This window comes from Rousettus aegyptiacus, unplaced genomic scaffold, assembly GCF_014176215.1.
Source record: "Rousettus aegyptiacus isolate mRouAeg1 unplaced genomic scaffold, mRouAeg1.p scaffold_m13_p_15, whole genome shotgun sequence".
NCBI lineage: Eukaryota > Metazoa > Chordata > Mammalia > Chiroptera > Pteropodidae > Rousettus > Rousettus aegyptiacus.
This window is the reverse complement of record NW_023416290.1, coordinates 13,110,329-13,132,232: the sequence shown is the minus strand read 5'-3', so window position 1 is coordinate 13,132,232 and position 21,904 is coordinate 13,110,329. Positions and strand designations below refer to the sequence as shown.

The 21,904-nt window shown below is 37.8% G+C and overlaps 1 protein-coding gene and 1 pseudogene across 1 annotated transcript; one reads left to right on the top strand and one right to left on the bottom strand.

Annotated features, from left to right (window-relative positions):
- Positions 1-565: 565 nt before the first annotated feature.
- Positions 566-20,187, bottom strand: TTPA (alpha tocopherol transfer protein). The gene is made up of 5 exons (XM_036232828.1): positions 19,975-20,187; positions 13,655-13,808; positions 8,296-8,489; positions 6,622-6,732; positions 566-4,215 (listed from the first exon to the last, which is right to left on the bottom strand). The coding sequence occupies exons 1-5, from the start codon at positions 20,182-20,184 to the stop codon at positions 4,042-4,044; spliced, it is 843 nt and encodes a 280-aa protein (XP_036088721.1). The 5' UTR covers positions 20,185-20,187; the 3' UTR covers positions 566-4,041.
- Positions 11,982-12,100, top strand: LOC118612167 (annotated as a pseudogene).
- Positions 20,188-21,904: the final 1,717 nt, after the last annotated feature.

The following is a 21,904-nucleotide window of genomic DNA, read 5'->3' as shown; positions in this document are numbered from 1 at the left end:
GATGAAAAGGTTCTTGTGCCTAGAGTGTAGGTGGTGTCTGGAGTCCTGCATGTGAGGGCGGAAAACCAGGTCAGGCCTGGTTTTGAAGGGCTTCAGATGCCAATCAGCAATTTACTTAGCCTGTGCGGCTGTTCCCTCGAAGTTCCGGGAAGGAAATCTTGTAGGTGGATAACTCTGGTCGCAGTGGAAGGGGTGTGTACAGGCAGAAACAATAAGGAACCAGTAGTCCAATGAGGAGGTTATGGCGGCAGTCAAAGGAGAGATGATCAGCCTTAGAAATGGGTCAGGATCAGACATTTTCATGTGGGTCTGACAGAATCTGGTGGCCATCGATCCCTGTGGCCTGAGGATTTGGGTTTATTAGGAGCATGGTGGTATCATGGAGTACGTGGAGTTTATGTCCAGGCCAGTGAATTCGGTTTGATCCTGGCATTTACAAGCTTTGTGATTCTGAGCAAGGAATGGATTCTTTCAGAGTTCAGTTCACTGCTATAAAAGCAGGTGTAATGTTACCTCTTTTTTACTTATTATTTATTTATTTATTTGCAAAGCTTGAATAACATGATATACATGAATCTAATACAGTGTCTGGCACAAAGTAAGAATTCATACACTTGAGCGCCCTTCAGCTGGAGTTCAGGGCCTCCCATATTTTGGTTCACATAGATCTTCCTAAGAAAGAGGCTTGCTCTCTTGTACCCATCCATTAGTCTATTTAAAAATCAAAAGCTCTTTACCGTTTCTCAGGCATGACATCTTTCTCATCTCTAAGCCCTTTCTCCTGCTACCTCTTTCCTTTGACCATATTTCCTCTCCTTGGTTCTCATTTCTCTCAAGGGAAGTCACTTCTCCTTAAAGGCTGTACTTCAAATAGTACCTCCTCTAAGAACACGTCCTCAATGTCTTTCTGTAACCCTTCCAAAGCACTTTAAGGAACCGTTATAAAGACCCTTACACTATACTGTGCTTTACGTAGCTATTTTGGACATTGTGAAGGGAGATTGCCAATGGTGAGATCGTTTATGTCACAGGAACTAAAATGGAGCCAGGAAGCCAGTGAGAAGTTTGTCTTACATTCCAATCCACACATTTCTTCATGAACGTTTGGACTTTTCAGCTGTGCCTGAACTTTAATCTCCTCCTCACCATGACAACCAGACCATCTGCAGTCTTTACCTTGAAAGGAGCCAGCTCCTTTCGCTAGCCAACATCCTTTGTTTGCATTCGGGCTCAGCCAATCCCTATTAGCTTAGCCAGAATCCGTCATTTACATAACGAGGGCTGGATGGAGGACAGCAGTGCTGGCCTGAGCCTTTATAAGCCCTTCTTTCTTTGTTCTCCCCAGCACAATTTGGGTTGCTCCCTCAGTCTGTGCCCTGGATTGCAATCTCTCCTTGCTCAAATAAACTCTTTTTATTCTTTATTACAGCCTAAATACATATTTTTTTCACATCGTACTATATATTTTCTGTCTTCAAGGCAGCATCTGGTTAATTTTTCTAGTCACTATAATGCTTAATTCAATGCACAGTGTTTTCAAAAGTAGATATTTAATATTCAGACTGATATGACTGATTTGGAGAGAGAAGAGGGGAACAGCTGAGTGCTAGGTATGGAGTGGGTTGGAGCTTGTCTGTGTCCTCTTAAGGCAGAAAATTAGTGGGGACGCGCTGCTGCCCATCCTAATTTATTGCCATCATTTCTAGTTCCGTCTCTGCAACTCATAGCTCTCCCACAGCATCTAAGTATGGCAAAACAAGATATAAGGTTACTAAGGACTATTTTAGACAACAGCATCTTACTTGTTTGCTGAGTTTTTGGTTTGTTTGACCTATTTTATGGCTTAATTTAGGTCAGTGGCAAAGGTAATGTTTGCTCTGGGACTTTGGTGTTACTCAATGTAAGAAAAATATATAGTCTGACAAAATCATAATCTAGACTAACAGCAAATCGTTTCAAAATAAAATTGCCTGATTAAGCGGCACACTCTGGCTTTTTTTCATTTAGAAGTTTTAACCTAGTATTTATAAAATTAGTTTGCGATCCCTTTAAGCACAGCAAAAGACATCAGGGGAACACGGTGTTGAACGAAGACATAGGGAAAACCGGCCTGCAGTGAAAATTTATAAAGAAAAACCTGGCATTTGGGTAATAGAAAACTAGATGTGGTGGTAAGTTTTTCTGTAAGGAAAAGCAGTGTTTGAAAAAGGATGCCTAACATTTGTATTTTAAAATGAAAAAACAACTATAGTTTATGTGAGAGATCTTTATTTTCTTTTGAACAATATTAAAACATAAATTATAGTGCAGTTCAGTAACACAATGAGCACGTGTTAGAATTAATTTTTTAAAGGCATTTCTGGTGCAGTTACCATTAAGTAATATAGACAATTAGATAGTTACTTCTCTTGCCACCTTATAAAGTTACCTGCCCTTTTTACATTGTTCTTTTAATGTTATTTAGTGAATTGTTGAATTTTATAAAAATTTCCAAGTCCCATCATGAAAGGTCCTTCTATGGATCAACTTATTTTAATTCTATTTAACTGTTAATAACATCATTGATGAATCACATTTAAAAGATATTTCAAAATATCCTTAATTCACGTGCTAACATAATCATTCTTTCACAGAGCTGTAAGAAAGTATTTCAAGCACCCAAATGTAAAGGAAGTGGAACTCAGTGATGTAAACCTCCTTTAGGAATAAAAGTTGAATAAACCAGAACCTTGTTGTTATTATTGTTTATACTTTTTAAATGGCTTTACCCTGTTATTTTTAATTATATAATTTCAATTGTATGATTTTGTAAAGATTAACTTTTTTTTAGAAGACAGGCATTTTTAAACAAAATTTATAATGTAAAATTAGCTTCCCAATGCTAAATCAAAACATATTCTCTAAAGAACATTCATGATTGATCTCAATTTTATCATAGATATGTGTACAGAGAATTATAAGTATCAGCTCACCTGATTAGAATAATTTTCTTATAAAGAAAAACATTCTTTGGCTATCCTTTCACGGATACTATTACATGATTAATGTTGAAATCTAACTAAGCTGACAAATGTTTAAAGTTTTGCACACTGCATTCTTTCATTTTCGAGTTTAAAGTAAACTTTAAAAATTATAAAACACTATAAAAACTGTGACAAATTGAAAGCCATATCATTATATTTTTCTCAGTAAATGAAATATTTTTTGTGTAGGCTACAGTACAAATAGTGTATTTTAACTACTGATTTTAAGTAAACATGAACTGTAGGATTTGATTAGAATATTCTGAGATAATAATAAAACTCAACTTATTTCATGCATAATCTGAAAATTTCCAAGTATATTTAACAGTGATTTTAAAAATGTAAACATATCCTTTTCCTTGTGTAGTTGTGTCGTTGTTCCATTAAAAATAGAGTCCATGTATACGGCAACTAAGTATTATTCCATCTCTAAATCTCTACGTAGTCACAATAAGAATAACCAAAAACAGAAATAAAAATTACATTCTTGATTTGTTCGGAAATGCAGATACAGTATTAAGAACACATTTACTGTGCCTGAAATATTTCCTAAATTATTTTTGGTTATCGATTTTATTAACATGAGTAATTTCAGAGACCTACAGTTGCTACACACAATAATATATGACATTTAGACTCTTCGATAGGAGTTTCTATTGTGCAGATATGCTAAAATAAAATTTTCCTGAGATGAACTATCTTGTTGGCTTAAAGAAAAAACCCTGTAAAACCATATTCACATTTTAATCTTACACCCACCCAAAATGAGTGTTTACAGATTTTTATCATCTGTTGATTTGTGCTAATAGTTCTTTTCAGTGGACTACTATACATTTGTTTCTAAATTGGTGTACTCAGAGAACTTGTTTAAAATGAAACTTTTTAGAAACACAAAAATGCACATGAATAGCTACTTCAGAGATGACTTCAAAGTGTAAAGACATCAGGAAATCGCTTCCATGCTTTTAAGTATACTAACACTTATTTTTAATTAGAAAGCCATTCACATTAATAATTTCTACTCATTGAACTGTGAAATACTGTTGAGATAATTTTCAGACTTCATGATAAAATCTGTCCACTCCTGACAAATGTCCTCCATGGAGAATTCTTTGCCACCATATTCCAGAGGAAGAATGTCTGGGAAATGCTGAAGTAAGCTTTCTTTGTAATTAGTCCCGTGCATATGAATCTGAAATAGCCAAAATGTTTGTAGAGGGTATGTCTTCTGTCTCTCAATACAGTAGATGAATTTCCAATGGAAAATCAATACCATAAAATAAGCTACTCTAATAACTTCCAAAATTGGAGGGCATCCTTTATTCCTCTCCTTATAAATCTAAGAACTGTAGTTAAGTTTAGATTGTGCTGCTTATGAATATGGTCATCTTACTGTAGTCTTATAACTACAGAAAATTTATAAAAAGATATTCTTTTTCTCTTTCAAAAGTAGATTTTTTAAACTCTAAATAAAAATATTTTATCATTCTATTCGCTGATGTACAAGTTACTTTTAGCAAAATATCTAATATCCTGAGACTATTTTAATAGATGGTAAAAGGTAGTACCTGTACCTGGTATTATTTCATATAAAAGCATATACTTGAGCACAAAATTAAGTATATGGGGATTTATATATGTGGTACATTTGATGGATCTCTTGACTAGCACAAAATTAAGAGACAATTGTAATGGGTAAGAATCTTACATTTTCAAATATTTTAAACTATGAAAATTGATCATATAATGCCCTGAAGTTAAAATAAAGGCTTGGAAACTTGAATCAAAAGCACATCTTGTTGGGGAAAAAAATAACCTTTCTTCAACTGTTAGAGCAAACTGTTTATCCATACATTCAGCAATCCTTTAATAAGCACCTACTATGTGCTAGGATGTGAGGAATGAAAGAGGAACAAAACAAGTTTTCTGCACTCAGAAACCTCAAAATCCCCAATCCTTAATTTGTTTTGAAATGTTTAAAATATGATGAGCGAATACAGAAGAAAGTTTACCATCTCCTCCGGAAGGGGGAAATAAGAACATTAGTAGGGTATTGCCAAAATTTTGAAAAGGAGGAAAGTGGCTGGACTGGGACCCCCCCCCACACACACACATACTCCCGCCGCCATTTTGGCAAGTCTGTTTCATGTCAGTCAACTTTCACTGACACGCTTCACCTAACTTGTCAGTTTTTAATTTTTCTTTCTCTTATTCTCATATTTTATTTATTAGGTTCAGTTTTTTTGTTGTTTTTGTTTTTTATTTTTCTAGAATAAAATTCAAAAGAGAAATACTTGCTTTTAGATCTTTCAAAGTGAAACAGAGGTTGGCTAGCTATTATCAAGCTACATTGGGGTAAAAAAAAAAATGAACAAACCAAAAAAAATGGACTTTTATAAAAATACTAGAGTAAAAAGTGGCCATCTTCATAGGAGTGGTTCTTCTTGAAGACAGATAGAAGTACCTACTGCATAACCTCAATAGAATAACTTCCAGGGTCATAATTTTCTAACCAGATGCAAGATGTTGCATTTTCTTAATATGAAAGACTATACTTTCTAAAATTTCAAATTATTATTTTTTTTTGTAACTGACATGATCACTATTTACATTTAAATAACATTCGAGATATAAATTGTCAAAGCCTTTAAAAATTGTTTTGTGTTCAGGCATTGGATGTTGCCACTGTTTATCTAAATTTAAAAATTCTCCTTTACAGATTAATTAGTATCTTAAGAGGTATTAGATATTCACCTGCGATAAGCTCCTATCACAAGATAGGTAAAATAATCAAATCACCTTTCTTTACCTAACATGACATTAAGTCACATACCTCAAGTACTGTGGTTTTCAGTTGCACGTGTCTATTAAAAATTTTTATTTCATTTGCATAAATAATACATTCATATAGCTAGACATCAAAACACGATAAAAGATATACAATGAAATGTCTAGCTGGCAACCTGAACCTTACCCACCCTATCCACACCTCTTCCCTGTTCCATACATGTAACCACTTAGGTTGCTTTCTTGTTAATCCTTTTAATTTACTTTTTGTGCAAATATAACTATAGATTCTGATTTCGCCCCTTTTTATACAGAAGGTAGCACACCGTAAACACTATTCTTCATTTGGCTTATTTCCCTTTATGATACATCCTGCAAATCTTGTATTCTACTACGTCGATGTCTCAGAGCTTATTTAAACAGTTCCATGAAGATGAACACTCGATGGTTTCCAATCTTTAGCTGCAAGGAATCTTGTTGTATATGCAGTTTTGTTCATTTGCAGGTAGGATAAATTCCCAGAAGAGCAAAGGCTATAATTTTCATAACTATTAGCACACTGCTCTCTATAGGGAATGTATCAGATTGCATTCCCACCAGCACTGTGTGAGACACACACTTACCCCACAGACTCGTTAACTTGGTTTTTCAAAATTAAAAAGAAATTTTAATTTATGAGTTATTGGCCTGTTAGATAATACTCAAAATATTGGGCCAGTGGTGGTGGTGTGCTTAATAAAACAGTTCTTAAATGAAAAAGGATTGGAACATTTGGTATAGAGGAATAGTGACTTGAGTATGTTTTACTCACCCGTGTCTTGATTTTTTCGGTCAGGAATGGTTTAACCATGGAAAAGACAGCATGGAAAATTATTGGCTCATTTATCAAATGGATACCACGAACTTTTAATGGAAAGGAATCCTTTTGAAAATAAAGAAAACATTTTGTTAATAACAAAGCATAAATAAATATATTTTTATTGACAAGTCCCTCCTTTGAACACTTGCTAAACTTACCTAATAGGTGACTTTATTTTCAAAATTATTTAGTCTATCAACACAATAGTTTGCTTTATAGTTCATAGTCACTAGATTAAGATAATATCTCTAAAAAAGTATTCACTTTGTAGTTTAGACAAAGTATTTTAAGAAATGCCTGCGTCCTACACACAAAAAAAATCTCTTTTCTAATCATTTATAAATTTTTTTTAAGGAGCCAATGAGTGATTTGGATATCAATATTTAAAATTTTTAAAGTTTTTATTTTAAGAAAATAAACTTTTATAAAAGTTGAAAGAATAGTACAATGAACACACACTTTTAAAGTTTTGACACTGGTATAAGTCTTTAACATCAAAGTAATGCTGGCTTATTCAAAAGGTTTAAAATGTTCAGTTGAAAGAAAAAAATCTCATCGATGGTTTTCCTACGCAAAGATGTATTGTTAGTATAGAGACATTTCCTGCCAAAGTTCTTCACACACAATTCTCTTTTTTCCTATGCATAGCTTTTAGAGACAGGTTATCAATCTGCAGCTTTTCTTTCCCAGGTTCATTCTATGAATAATTTTAAACATAATTGCTAATATGCTTTCTAAATAATTTGTATCCTGTTTTGTTCCATTGATATAATACAATTTTTGTAAACATCATGAGTTGCAATAATCCATTAAATGAATAGTGCCATACTTTAAGTAACTATTTTCCTATTCCTGGGCAGAAAAATTGTTTTTAATTTTATTCTATAAAAATCGATGCTATAATACCAATCTTTATGTATTTGGAGGCAATGATGGTTATAAACACAGCTTTTACATGTAGCTGATCTGGACTGAAATCTTGTATGTGTGTTTGGGTATTGCTATCACCTCTCTGATGCAGTTAATTAATTTGTAAAATGGAAAAAAAATAATAGTCATATGACATAGGCTTTTGTGGCCATTAAATGGTAATGGACTTGTAACACTTAGCAAAGTACCTGGCACATAGTTTGCTACTGTTATTATATACAAAGTCTTTTCTATATTTAAGACTATTCCTTGGCTACATTCCCAAAAGTAGGTGATTACTGGGTCAAAAGTAATGGGTATTAAAAAATCTTTTGATTTCTAAAAGAACTGTATCAATTTACACCTACCAAAACTTATGTGACATTTTGGTGTACCATTGCTACAAATATTATTTTTTGAGTCAATTTTTTAATTTAGGAAGAAAATGTTAATGACAGAAAGATAAAGTCACTACATTACTGTTTAAATGTATAAATTCTGTAGTTACTAATCTTGAACATATTTTCATAATTTGTTGCAACATTCTTTTATAAATTAGTAACACTTTTTCTTAGCATTATTGAATTCTATGTATCATTACTAAAATTTTATTTGATTTTCTAATAATTGTACTATCCCTTCTCTTTGTATAATATCTTACTAAATTTGAATCTATTTTTAGACTTATTATGCCAAAAGTTAAACTATACCACTTACTGTAAGAACAGCAGCAATCTTCTTGGCTACAGATGGGGTAATTTGAAAAGCGTGAGAAAAATGCCAGCCTTCCAAATCAAAGACCGCCTTGATACCATTACGTTGGGTTTCTACCTCCTGTACAATAAGCTCGGATGTGATAAGACTTACACGAAATACATCATAAGCCGTAAAAACTTTGGGGTCCCAGTGTGCTAAAAAAAAATAATAAAAGATATCATATCTCAGCATTATGTGAAAAATCAGGAAGACTTACAAAGGGAAACTAATTCTTTTTAGACTTAAAGAATCAATAGAAATAAACACCTGTACAAAGATCTTGAATTGAATAATAGATGAAATTGGTGGTCAAAAAACATGTGTCTGCTTCTCCCTAGTAAAGAACAGATTTTTAAGAGCTACAGCCAGATGAAGCTACAGCCCAAACGCACAGGAGAAGGCTTTAGCTAAAGATGGGAGCTCTGAGCTCAGACGCGTTGAAAATGGGAAAAGCACAGCCTGGATCATGAAGAGTAACTAGGGCCCTACAGCAACCAAAGAGGTTGTGAACGGAAATGCTTGAGTGGTAGACAGGCTGGTCGATGTCTCTGACACCCCTCGGTGACAAGCAGCATGCAGTGGACTCATGTCCTGACAGGCGAGAGAAGTAAGTGTGGGCTTCGGACAGCAGGGTCAGGGGCGCACTCCCACAGCTGATCATACCCAGGAAAAGCAGGAAATACCTGATCTAACCAGGGGAGTTACTGACATTCTTCTCCTCCCTTCTCCCTCACCATCCCTGAGGCAGGTCATGGCTTGCAAAAGGGACAGTAATGAATAAGCCAAGCAGGTAATCTTTTTTTTTTTTTCAATGCATCCACTAAGAATTATAATATTTTTGAAAAACAGGCACACGAAGAAGAGAGGAACCAAATTCAAAAGACAAAGGTACTGAAACCCAAGGGAACAGTTAATAAAGCAAAAAAAGCATTAAAGGAAGCAAATTGTTTCAGTGGGGGAAAAAAGATACCAGAGGCTATTATTATAAGCACAGGCTATTATTCAAAAGACTCACTTGAGATCTTAGAAATAAAATGATGATAATTGAAGCAAATCTCAGTTGATGGGCCAAATGACAGAAAAGACACAGCCAACAAGTGAATAATGGTTGGAATACCAAGCTGAGGAATTAAAAGCCAAGAGTTGATATGTATGGATTAAAGTTAAGAGATATTCAGCTAAATCCAGATGTTTCAAACGCCAGCTAATTAAAGGCAATAAAATAGGGAATGGGGAACAGAGGAATAGTAACAGTAGAGAAAAATTTCTAAAGCTGAAAAAAGAAGTCTTCAGATTAAAAGGTCCACAGCATGCATAACAGGATGAAAAAAAGAAAAAAAGAAAGAAGAAAGAAAGAAAGAAAAGATTCATGACTAAGTAATAGTAAAATCTCAAAATAGCAAAGTTTCTGGCTTGGATGACTGAGTAGAATGCTGGTACCATTTATTGAGATAGGAGACACAAACATGGGAAGAGAAGTGTTTGAGGCAGAAAAGATCATAAGTTATTTCAGACATGTTTACATGGTGATTGTGAGACATCCGATTGAATACAGCTGGATTAGGGAGCTGTTCCGTGAATACTTGGGAACAGGAGATGGCAAGTAGTTACATATCAGGGAGCCGTTTGTGCTTTTATGAGAGTCTGCGGCAGGGATTATGTTAGAGCTATGTTTCCCTTTCATAAAGTAGCATGAGGCTAAAGTCCTAAGAAATATCAGCGTTTAAGGGTGAATAGAATTGGTGGTGCCAGCAAAGGGGACTGAGAAGGAGTATCCTGTTGAATCGGGAGACACCTGTAGCACGTGACCTCAGAGAAGCCAAGGGAGGAAGGTACTTCCAGACAGAGGGAGTGGTTTGCTGGGTTCAGAGGTCAAGTAAACCGGGACTCATCAGGTCCATTAGATTTGGTGAAAAGGTCACTGACGGTTTGTTCAGGTCACTTCAGCAGAGGGCTGGGAGCGAAACCAGTGGAACCAGATGAGGGAAGAGTGAGAGGAACTACGAGGAAATGTGGCCGGCAAACACCACTAACAAGAAATTTGGTGAGATTGGGAGGAGCAGAGGCTGGATGGTCTCGTGGGATTGAGGAGGGATTTTTGTTTTGCTTTGGATGGCTGACCCTTAGCAGATTCAAATGTTAACAGGTAGCATCTAAGAAAAAGGAAAAATTTGAAGATATAGAAAGAAAACAGATAATCAGTGTTCTTATGAATGCACAATGGACTGGCACCTTGTTTTTAAAAACCTTGGATACTTGGTGAGAATTCGAGTAATTGATTCATGGACAACCCAGCTCAAATATACTATACTATTTCAGAAATTGGATGAAAGCTACAATGGTGAAAAATATGAAAAGAATGACTGAAAGTCTGCAATTCAGAAAGTTCATACCTAAACTTCTGAGCCAACCAACATGTCAAGACCTGTGCCGCCCAGTACATAGCCATTAGCTACGTGTAGCTACTTAAATTTAAATTAATTAACATTAAATAAAATTAAAAATTCAGTTTCTGAGTTGCAATAGCCACAAGTACTCACTGTCATGTGTGGCTAGTGAATAATACTGCAGAACAATTTTATCATCACAGAATGTTCTATTGGATAGTTCTAGTCTGGACTTTAATCTCCTTTAAGGAAAAAGAAAAACATGCCTTAAAATTTTAATTCCTTTTCCAACATCCAGCTGACATTTATTGAGTGCTTACTATATACCAGATAGTGTTCTAATTAAGGTACAAGATTTAATGCTCACAGCGATCCTATGAGATAGGTTTTCACTATGCCCGTTCAACAGATGAGAAAACGGGCTTCCAGCTACACAGCTCTCTCCACGGAGCTACGACATCACAGAGCTGAGATTGCAACCCAGGCAACACATTCCTGAGAACTAAGCTTAGGAACCAAACTTAATACTCACTGTTAAATTCGACTTTTGCTCCTTTAGTGTTGTAATGACTTTCCAAAGGCTTAGAGTTACAGTTGACCCTTGAACAATGCAGGGGTTAAGGGTGGCAACCGCCAGGCAGTCCAAAATCCACCGATAAGTTTTGACCTTTCCGAAATTGAAATACTACTAGCCTACTGTTGACTGGAAGCCTTACTGATAACATAAACAGTCGATTAACACATATTTTGTATGTTATGTATATTATATACTGCATTCTTACAAAGTAGACTACAGAAAAGAAAATGTTACTAAGAAAATCATAAAGAAGAGAAAATACATTTCCAGTATTACATGTATTTATTGAAAAAAAAAATCCACATATAAGTGGACCCACGCGGTTCACATCTGTGTTGTTCAAGGGTCAACTTAACCTGCCGAGATGGAGAAAAAGGCTAAGAGCATTTTTTTTCAGTTTTTACTGCACACAGAGATGGTGCCTAGGAAAGGCGGTTAAGTTCATGTTCTGTCAAAAAGCTTTACCACAAATTTCTTTTTCTGGGTCTTCCCATTAATTCCATTAAATTTATAAAATTCATAAATCATTATTTTATCTCTTTGTTTTATTTATAAAACTGTTTTGAGTTTCTTTTTACCCTCGAAAAACACAGTATTCTATATAACGCACAGGAGATTTTCTGCCTACCTTCATGTTCTGACCATTGCTAAATCTACATGTTTTTCTCGATCTCTTTGAGTTAGCCTATGGCCATGCTACCCTGAACAAGCCTGATCCCATCTGATCTCAGAAGCTAAGCAGGGCGGGGCCTGGTTAGTTCTTGGATGGGAGACCACCTAGGAAGAGTGAGTACTGTAGGCATAAATAAATAAATAAATAAATAAATAAATAAATACATAAAATCTCTTTGAGTTTATGTATAAGTGAGTATACTACCTTGCTAAACAACAGACAGCTCTTGATTCTGAATTAAGCTATTTATGATCCAAGTAACACATGTCTTTTTTCACTATCAAGATGTCATTTTTACTCTTAACTTGCCCCAGTTGGTTTATGAACAAACTGGAAAAAAACTGCAGCCAGGTAGTGCAAATCCAGGATACTTGCAGAGAGAATAATCTGTAGGTTTGTTTTATGTTCCTGGGACCCCAGCAGAGTTGCCTGAATAAACATAAGACTCCCAGTTAAAGATGAATTTCAGATAAATGAGACAGTATTTTTTAGTAAAAATATTCCCCGTGCATACTAAAAATTATTGGTTGCTGGTATGAAATTCAAATGTAAATGGACATCCTATGTTTTTAGGAAATACAGGTTTACTTGCTACCTACTTGCTACGCTAAAGCTGGTAACCCCACCACGAGGAGCTCAAAGAACTTCATTCGACATCCTATAACATTGTGGACAGAAAAACATTATGACGTCTGGTGTATAGACAAATGACTTCGTAATTAACCCAGTCATATTTGACACATCAGCTGAAGCAATAAAACAACCATTTCTATTCAACCTTCCGATACCCTTTCAAAAATTAAATGCACGGCCTTCTTGTAAGATAGCAGACAGCCGAATCACAGGCAGGCATCTTATCTAAGCAAGAAGGAGAAGCAACTCTATGCATATGTTAAAGTTCCCGAGAATATTTAATGGTATGAAAGTTTCTGTAAGATTATAGTTCCTAAGATTCTGCTCATAAAATGTTGGGCCACGAGAGGATGCCGAGGGTGGTGTGGGTCCTCCCTTAAACACCACTTTTAATCACACAGTGGTCTAAGGAAGGGACAGAAGTTATAAGTCGCCGAACTACAAGAAATAGTGGGGAGACCTAATGGCGAAAAGCGGAAGCAGTGAAGAGCAAGAGGGACGTGTGCGAAACGTGAACGTCAACATTCCCCAGGTACTGCTTTCCTGCGGCACCTCCTCCATCCCGGGAGGACCCCCTCCCTCCTCGCCCCTCAGCCTCAAGTGCTGTCCAACTGGTCATTCACTAGCTCACTCCAAAAATCATTAACAAACAGCCATCGCGTGCTTACGATACATCAGTGAACAGAACAGACAAGATCCATGTTCTCGTGGAACCTGTATGTATTATTAGAATTCAGAATTCCTACTTATATTTCCCACTAAATATGTTTGCAACACTTTCCCTTGATCTTTCTCACCTTTCCCTGCATTTCTCATCCCTGTTTCCCTTTTCTCTTACTTTTTACAGTTTACTGTGCGGAAAAATGGAAGTAGGATTTTCATTGGTTTTTGTTAACTTGCTCACAGCTGTCAGTTTTATTATTATATTTGGGGAACAGTAAAATCTAAATTAAACCTAAGCTAAAACCTAAAACCTAAGTGCTTACATATGGAACCTGTGAAGCTTTCTGTGCGGCAGTCGAGAAAAATCAGGTGTCACGTCTGACTTACCGATCCTGTAAATGAGAACCTTGCTGCCAGTGGGGTCTCTATCTCTCAGGACTCCGTGGTAGCCAGCCTCCAGAAGGCCAAGAATACTTCTAGGGCGTAGATCCGCACTTATTTCTGGGCAGTCTGCTCTCCACTTACAATAGTTTTTTAGTAACTGAAAAATAAAATAAAAATTGTCTACAGACAGCGTACATAATAAGCATTTTCGTAAAAGGGGTAAGAAAGCCTTGGCATTACGTGTGACCCCTGCCCTCCGTTATGTCAGGATTTTAAGCTGGGGTACCTTTTTAGCTGTAAAAATTAAAAGCTTCCTTCAGCAAGGATCTCAGGTGATAGGCAATAATCGCAAATTCAAAGTTGAGTAAATCTTATTCGTCTCCTGTGGTGAGTGGTCTCCAGAGGTAGCTGCCAGCAATACCTCTCCTCCTGGTGTACACATGCCATCCTTCCCATCAAGAAGTGGAATCCCAAGGGTGTGAAGTACAGCATAAAGGATATGGTCAATAATACGGTAATAACCATGTATAGTGCCAGGTGGGTACTAGACTAATCGAGGGATCGCTTAGTCAATTCCATAAATGTGTAACCATTACGCTGTACACCTGAAACTAATATAAAATAATATAGAATGTCAACTGTGATTGAAAAAAAAAAGGTGGGACCTTCTGTTTTTGCTTTTTGGGATCCAGACACCACGTCAGATTACGAAATGAAAAGTCTATGCAGAGGAAGGCCCTGGAGGACGAGAGGCTCTTACTTAGCCTGACCTCAGCCGAGTTCTCATCTGATGCAATGTGGAACAGAGAAGAACATCTCCATTAAGCCCTACCCAATGGGAGGATCACATACTTGTGGGTTAAGCCTCTAACTTTTGGGGGTGACTCGTTATTTGGCAATAGATAACTAAAACATCCACCTTTTGTCTTTTTGAGATAACGAATCGAAGTCAATCAAATCGATTAACTCTACAAATGTTTTGGGGGTATCTACAATGTTCCACACACTGTGTTAGGCACTTGAGTTAAAGCAGCAACCAGAATACATCTCCACTGTCACTGGAGGTGACCTGTTGATGACAACTGGAATCACACAGGCCATGCTATACTGAGAACATGGTTCAGTTCTCAGGCTGCTTCTTTAGAAAAACTTCAGCTCTGCCACTTCTTACCTGTGTGATTTTAGGTAAGTGTTTAACTCCTTTGAGTCTCGTTTCCTCACCATCTACCTGATAGAGTTTTGTGTAAAGCATCACATGTGGACATAACGAATGGCAGTTAGCACTGCCATTTTTATGCTAGGGAAAGTCATTTGGATTAATTGGTTCATCCAAGTATTTAGTAAGGTTTACATTCATGAGACCTACAATTTTTTGTCTTCATTTTCTTTCCTACAAAAAAAAGCTGAATCAAAGATACAAAGGAACATCTCTACACCACTGCTATACTTTCTGTTAATAGTAAAAAAAACCAGTGGTATTCATTCAGAGAGCCTATGGAACAATATGCCTGGATATTAGGCCTTGATAAAATATGGTTTTAAAGAATCCCATGTTTTTGCCCCAAAAGAACCACCAAAATGGTTAGTCTACATTTACAAATAATACAAACATTGCCAGTGTATTGTGGAGATCAAATTACATATTTAAAATCTACTGTATTTTCATTTTCCTCTTTATACTTTTCAGCATTCTCAGTTTTTCTAAAATGGCAATACATTTGTTTTGAGTTTAAGGAGATCTCTTAGCAGTGTGAAACTGGAGTTCAGATGAAATGAAAGAACGAATTTTATAATTGAGAGTCATTGGAATACACGTGATAACTGTAACCACAAAGTACTAAAAATCTGGAGGAGAAACTACAAATACAAATTTAAAAAAAACAAGCAGAGGGTGAAATTCCAAGCTGTGAGAAATCCTGACGAGTGGGAACGGCTAGAGGAAGAAACTGGTTGGACTGTGGGAAAAACACCACCACAGGTACCCAGAGGGAAGAAAAAGACATCTGGCTTCTGCTCTCTCTGTCTCTCTCTGTCTCTGTCTGTCTGTCTGTCTCTCTCTCTCTCGTGCACGCACGCTGAATTTTCTCCTCTTTCTTTCTGTCTTTCTTCCTCTTCCATTTCTTCACTTAATACATTTTTCTTAACTTTTTTTAAAAAGAGAATGTTGCTAAGAGTTAAATGCAACAGAGAGGTAAGAAAGAAAAAACGTCAGTAAATTTGCCAACCAAGAAATAATTGGCGACTTAAATAGCAATTTCCAAAGGCAGTAAGGACAAAAAGCACATTGTAGATTCTGAAAGATTCATTTTATTCTGTAAGATGAATTCCTCATCCTCCTGTCTTCGGATGCATCAGAATCAGTATTACTAGCATTTTACAACGCTCATTACATTTTTCGTAGTTCCCTCGGCATAAAAATAATCCTTTTAATTCTGATTCAGGCAAAATGCTACCCAAGAGATAGGTGCATGTGTTGAATGAAAGAATAAATTACAGTAGTGCCTCCTTATACGCGGTTTTACTTTCCGTGGTTTCAGTTACCTGCAGTCAGCCGCAGTTCGAAAATATTAAATGGAAAATTTCAAAAAATATATGTTTCGTAAGTTTTAAATTGTGCACCGTCATGAGTATCGTGATGAAATATCACGCCATCCCACTCATTCCTCCCTCCGCAAAGACTCACCCCTCTGTCCAGTGTCTCCACGCTACAGAGGCTCCCTGCTCGTTAGTCACTTAGTAGCCATCTGGGTCATCAGATCGACTGTTGTAGTATCACAATACTTGTGTTCAAGTCACCCTTATTTTGCTTAATAATGGTCCCAAAGCCATTCACATAACTTTGATTACAATGTGTCATAACCGTTCTATTTTACTATTAATTATTGTTTTAATCTCTTACTATGCCCAATTTATAAACTAAACTTTATCATAGGTAATACATATAGGAAAAAACAGACTACAACTAGGGTTCAGTACTATATCCAGTTTCAGGCATCCATCTACTGGTCTTACAACGTGTCCCCTGAGAAAAATGGGGACCACTCTCTTGCATAAGTAAATCAGATGAATCCAAACAGTTGGAAAAATGATTTTTGTAAAGATACACAAATAACTCTCATGCTTTCAACATTTAACTTTTACAAATTAGAATATCTAAACCTGTATCTTTATTACTTTTTCACTGATAAATAAAACCAAAGGTCTAGTTGACATCATAAATAATGTAAATGATATAAACAGCTGAGCAATTCTCGAACAAACCTCCTAAAATTCACAACAACAACAACAACAACAAAAATGGGTGCAAGTGAATATTATTATTGGAAGGCAACTGTTTTGTACTAATTAGGAAAAAAAAGAAAAAGTTATGGTTTAGTTTAACTATGCTTTATAATAAAGTAGGTTTCATCTTACACTTTGCATGTATTTTCAAAGATATTTGTGCAGTTTTTATAGCATTTAATGGCATCATTTCCAATTCCCCCTCATAACTGCCCTGAGAGGTAACTGTTGTTACCCCATTTTATGGATAATAAAACTAAAGCTCAGAGAAGTTACACATTTGATTAAGGGCAATAACTACAGGATCAGAGTGGAGACTGGAACTGAAGACATGATAAATTTTCCAAAAGAAGCTACTTTTAGTGGAAAATTAGGGAGAGTCCAAGGAGGTTTGAAAGCTTCAAAGTCATTGGGGAAACTATAACAATATTTAAAAGATAGAAAACTGATCACATGGACATAGAACAGACACAGATGAAGAGTTGGCTGTTTTTCTGTTCATTGTTTTAAACAGACGGAGCAAATGTAGTGCACTTGGGAGCACAGGCTCCACTGAGTGTCACTCAAGTTCAGATCCTTGCTCTACCGCTTAATAACTGTGATTTCGGACAAAAGTCACTTACTCTTTACATCTCAGTTCCTTCTAAAATGAGAAAATAATGAGATAATCCTCTCAAACCCTACTTACCAAGGTACCCGGCACTATAGAAGCTATTACGATTCTAAAAACCTCTAAATAGTTATCACTTCAAATACAAAAACTACAAAAATGAGAAATTTCATTACAACTCAAGGATTTGTTGGGTTTTGTTCATACACTAAAACTATCGGGCTTTTACATTTAAATAAGGAAGTTTGAATTGGATTACCTGCCTTTGTACAGGAAAATGAAAAAATAGTTTCCTACTCTAAACATTTACTTCTCATTTCCAGTTGGCAGGCAAGTAAGGCAAAGAGTTCACAGACAGAAACTTGATCTCTCTCTTGTGGATTAGACACAGTCCTGCTAGCAAATTACTCAAGGACATGGTGTAATGAAAACAATTCAGGAACATAATATAGAAAAAAATATATGTAACAGAGGCTGAGGTAAATTTTATTTCTTCTCTTTGTACATTATTTATATTTCGTTGTTCTTGTTAATTTTTTCTTTATAAAATGCATTGGAGTGACACTGGTTAATAATATTATATAAGTTTCAAGTGTACCATTCTATGATACATCATCTGTACAATTCTATGATACATCATCTGTATATTGCATTGTGTGCTCACCACCCAAATCTAGTCTCCCTCTGTCACCATAAATTCGATCTCCTTTACCCTCTTCATCTTCCTTCCATCCCCTTTTCTCTCTAGTAACCACCTTTCTGTGGTTTTTGTTTATAGACATTACTTTTAAAAAGCAACCACAATGAAATTAATAAATCATACACTTTTATGGTTAGTTACCTCTATGACACACACTCTCACACACACACACACACAGTATAGAATTGACGAAATTAGCATTTTGGAGGACAATTGTTGTAGTGCTCAACACCGAAAATGCACATCTCACTCCAGCAGCAATTCTGTAGGTCGCACTTATCCTATAAGGATATATTTCTATTTTTTCACCAAGTCAAGTATACAAAGACATACTAGAATGCCCAGTCGGTGAAGGGAGACACCCCATTTGTCTTGTTTGCTTCATTTTGTGTACTGCCAGGCAAATTATAGAATTCAAAAAATAATCACTGAATGAAGGAATGAACAACGTGTGTGGCAGGTACTGCATTGTCCGATGACAGCTCCGTACTAGGGACTGCTGATTAAATGGTAATATAATATATCCATACCATACAATAGCATGCAGCCCATAGAAGAATAAGACATATGTATACCTGCGGAAATAAGATGATCAGGTTTTTAAAAAAGGCAAAATGTAAAACACAGGCATATGCTTGTCTGAAGCAGGCTATCTGGAAAGAGAAACAAGAAACAGCAACAGTAACCGCCTCCGGGTAGATGGCTGGAAAGTAAGGTTTGCGATCGGGAATTTTTTTCCTTTTGAAAGTTACTTTCAGAAACTTACTCTGTATTCTGTTTTTGGATTATTTTTGCCATTGGTAGTCTTTACTTTTTTAATTAAAAAGTAGTTACCAACAACCAAAAGACCTCATACTGAGACACGTTGGGATTGTGTACTACAATATTTCCCCTGCCTTTCAACTCTCAGGGTGACACTGAGCAAGCCACCTGGAGAAAGGGCTAGATATGTTCGATCACTAGGCACTTACTCTGCGCCCAGTTCTGTGCTGAGCACGCACTGTTCTGTCAGATGGGTTCATGGTCAGTGTTCAAACCAGTCAGTAAGGTAGATGTTCTCACCATTATTTAACAGATGAAGATGCTGAGCCCAAAGTGAGGTAAATAAAGGTCACATCCCTCACATCCCTCTTTCTGATTCCTGTCTTCTCACCACCCCTTCTCTTAATCAGCGAGCTGTCCCATACCTGAAAACCCAAAGAACAGCCTCATCCTTCATCCTTCCGCCCAAACCGTGCTGGACTACGTTAGTCTTGACACTTAAGAATTACTATTAATACTACTAGTTCGCTAGAATTTGGCTTTAGATCTTCGGTTTTACTGGCAATTCCATTCCCCCCGCCAAATGCAGAGTTAACTAAGATGTAATAAAATCTAGGCTTCCTACTTCTCAGCTGTTACTTTGTTTTATATCATCTACTTTCTGCCGGAGAAGAGAAAAAGCATTTCCCCCAAACTTAGGAAGTTCGGGGCACTGATCTAGAGCGGAGTTCCAGTCTTTGAGATCGATGGGCCGTCATCGCCCCGGAGGGCTCCAGCTTGGTCGAGGTTTTCCGTTTCCATGACCCAGAGAAACGAAGGACCGGCACCGGGGCTCTCAGAAGACGCGCGGCCACCGTGCCCGCTGCCCAGCGCGCCAGGGGCGCGTTCCCGCCAAGGGGGTCAGGACAGCACGCCCGCGGGTGCCGGCCCTGTCCACACCGTGGGGCGCAGCGGGGGAGGCACCCTTACCCGCCAGGCCAGGTCGAGGTCGAAGTCTCGGGCGCGCAGGAAGCGCAGCAGGAAGGAGTCGGTGAGCGACGCGGGCGCAGCGCCCGCTGCCGGCGCCCGGCACCGCAGCTCCGCCAGCGCCGGCTGCAGCAGCGGCGAGTGGTCGGGCAGCGCGCTCAGCTGCAGCCCAGCCGCCGGCCCCGGCAGCCCCTCTGGCGAGCCCGCCGCCATCGCTCCGGCAGAGGTGGCCCGGGGCGGCCGGAAAAAGCTCGGGCTGCGGGCCACCCTCCAGGACCTCCTCCGGTGGCCGCCGTCCAGCACACGCCCACCTTCCCGCCCCGCCGGGCCGTGGCGGGCCTGGCACACCTGCGGGTGGGTGGCCCAGGCCTTCCCAAAGGAAACCACGTGGTGTCCCCACCCCTGCTAATCGTTCTGAACGTTCTAGATAGTAACCTGAACCTTACCCGAGTCAAGGAAGTCACTGGTGTTCAACGCCAAGGGAACATTTCAAAAAGTTTGTTTGCCTACATTGGCTGTACTTGGTTGGGATGTTTCAAATAAATCTGCTAGGGAACTTTTTCTTTTCATCCTTTCTCCCTTCCCTCCTTCAGCCTCCTTCCTTCCTCTCCTTTTCTCTCCTCTTTCTCCCGCTCTCTCCCCCTCCTCCTCCTTCCCTTCCTCTCTCTCTTCCTTCCTTCCTTACTTTGTCTCGGAGCTGAAAGAACCCTTGGAACAATCACTTAATGGCATGTGGCAGACTTGCTACCATCATTGGGCTCCAAACTTATTCCCCACGTCAAACCATAACAACGCCACGTGTTAGCAGACCCCATAACAGACTTTCTCCAAATCCAGGCAAAGTCTTCACGGTTCCTGGAACTTTACCCTGTTAGTGACATATCCATATAAATGACTAACAAGCGCCAAAATTTTTTACACACCACACATTGCCTCTGTTACACACACTCCACCACCATGCCTAATCTCTCAATGAACAGTCGGAAGTCCTTATGTGACCTCATCTAAGTGATCCTGGGTAATGAGGATGAAGCAGGGCAAGGATGTACAAACCGAAAGGCTTGTTAAATTGGCCTTTTCTTGATCTCTACCCATTGCAACTGTCTCTAGACAGGTGATCAAGATTTTGTCAATGTCACGAGAAAAAATTCACGGACAGACACCCAAGGCGATGAAGCCGCAGCTCAAGTTTATTGGAAGCAGAAGTACACTCTCAGACAGGAGAGCAGGCAAGCTCAAGATAGAGCTGGCTGCCTTTTTGTGGGTTTAGAGGTTTTTTATCTAACTAAAGGGTGGAATATCCATGATCTTGGGTGGCTCTTTGTAAAAAGAAGGTGGTTTCTCTTGGAATAAGGGAGACACCCCTTTTCTCTCCATGTTTGGTTTTTGCAAAATTGTCATGACGTCAGATGCATGATGGGTACAGCATTAACCTCAAAGCTTACTCGTTGTAGTAGCTGTCTAATGAGGGAAGAATGAGGCCATAGGTAAATGGAGCCTTCTTTTTCCATTTATTCAACACATTCTTCTACTTGTTCTTAGTGATTAGCATCTGCTTTTTAAAAATTGGGCAGAAAGTTCAGTGAGAAGTCATGGACATAACTATATCATAGCTCTAGTATCCTCTTATGAAAGTGAGCTATATGTGGGTAAGGAGTCCAAATTTGTTATTTCCGCATTTGTGAAACTCTTATAAACAGAAAGGAATATTTACTGATCAATTGAGTTAGTTGCCATTAAACTCGGTGAAAACAGAATCAACACGGAACCCAGATAGCCCTGAGAGGTGGCTCCTGAATACGGAAGAGGCAGCTGTGGTAGCAGTGGATATGTGTAGCTAAAATGTGAAGTAATTCCAACGCCTGCAGTTAATTCCATTGATGAAAAGAGTGCATTGTGAAAGGAAAGAGAAAGAAAAAATATTGGAAAAGTG

Bases quoted from the DNA above. Each gene is read 5' to 3' on its own strand.
- TTPA (XM_036232828.1), bottom strand. From the start codon at position 20,184: ATGGCGGCGGGCTCGCCAGAGGGGCTGCCGGGGCCGGCGGCTGGGCTG. The intron at 8,490-13,654 runs GTAAGTCAGACG...ATTTTTTTTTAG, and splicing joins GGTTCTCATTTACAGGATCG to CACACTGGGACCCCAAAGTT. The intron at 4,216-6,621 runs GTGAGTAAAACA...TGGCTATTTCAG, and splicing joins CCGAAAAAATCAAGACACGG to ATTCATATGCACGGGACTAA.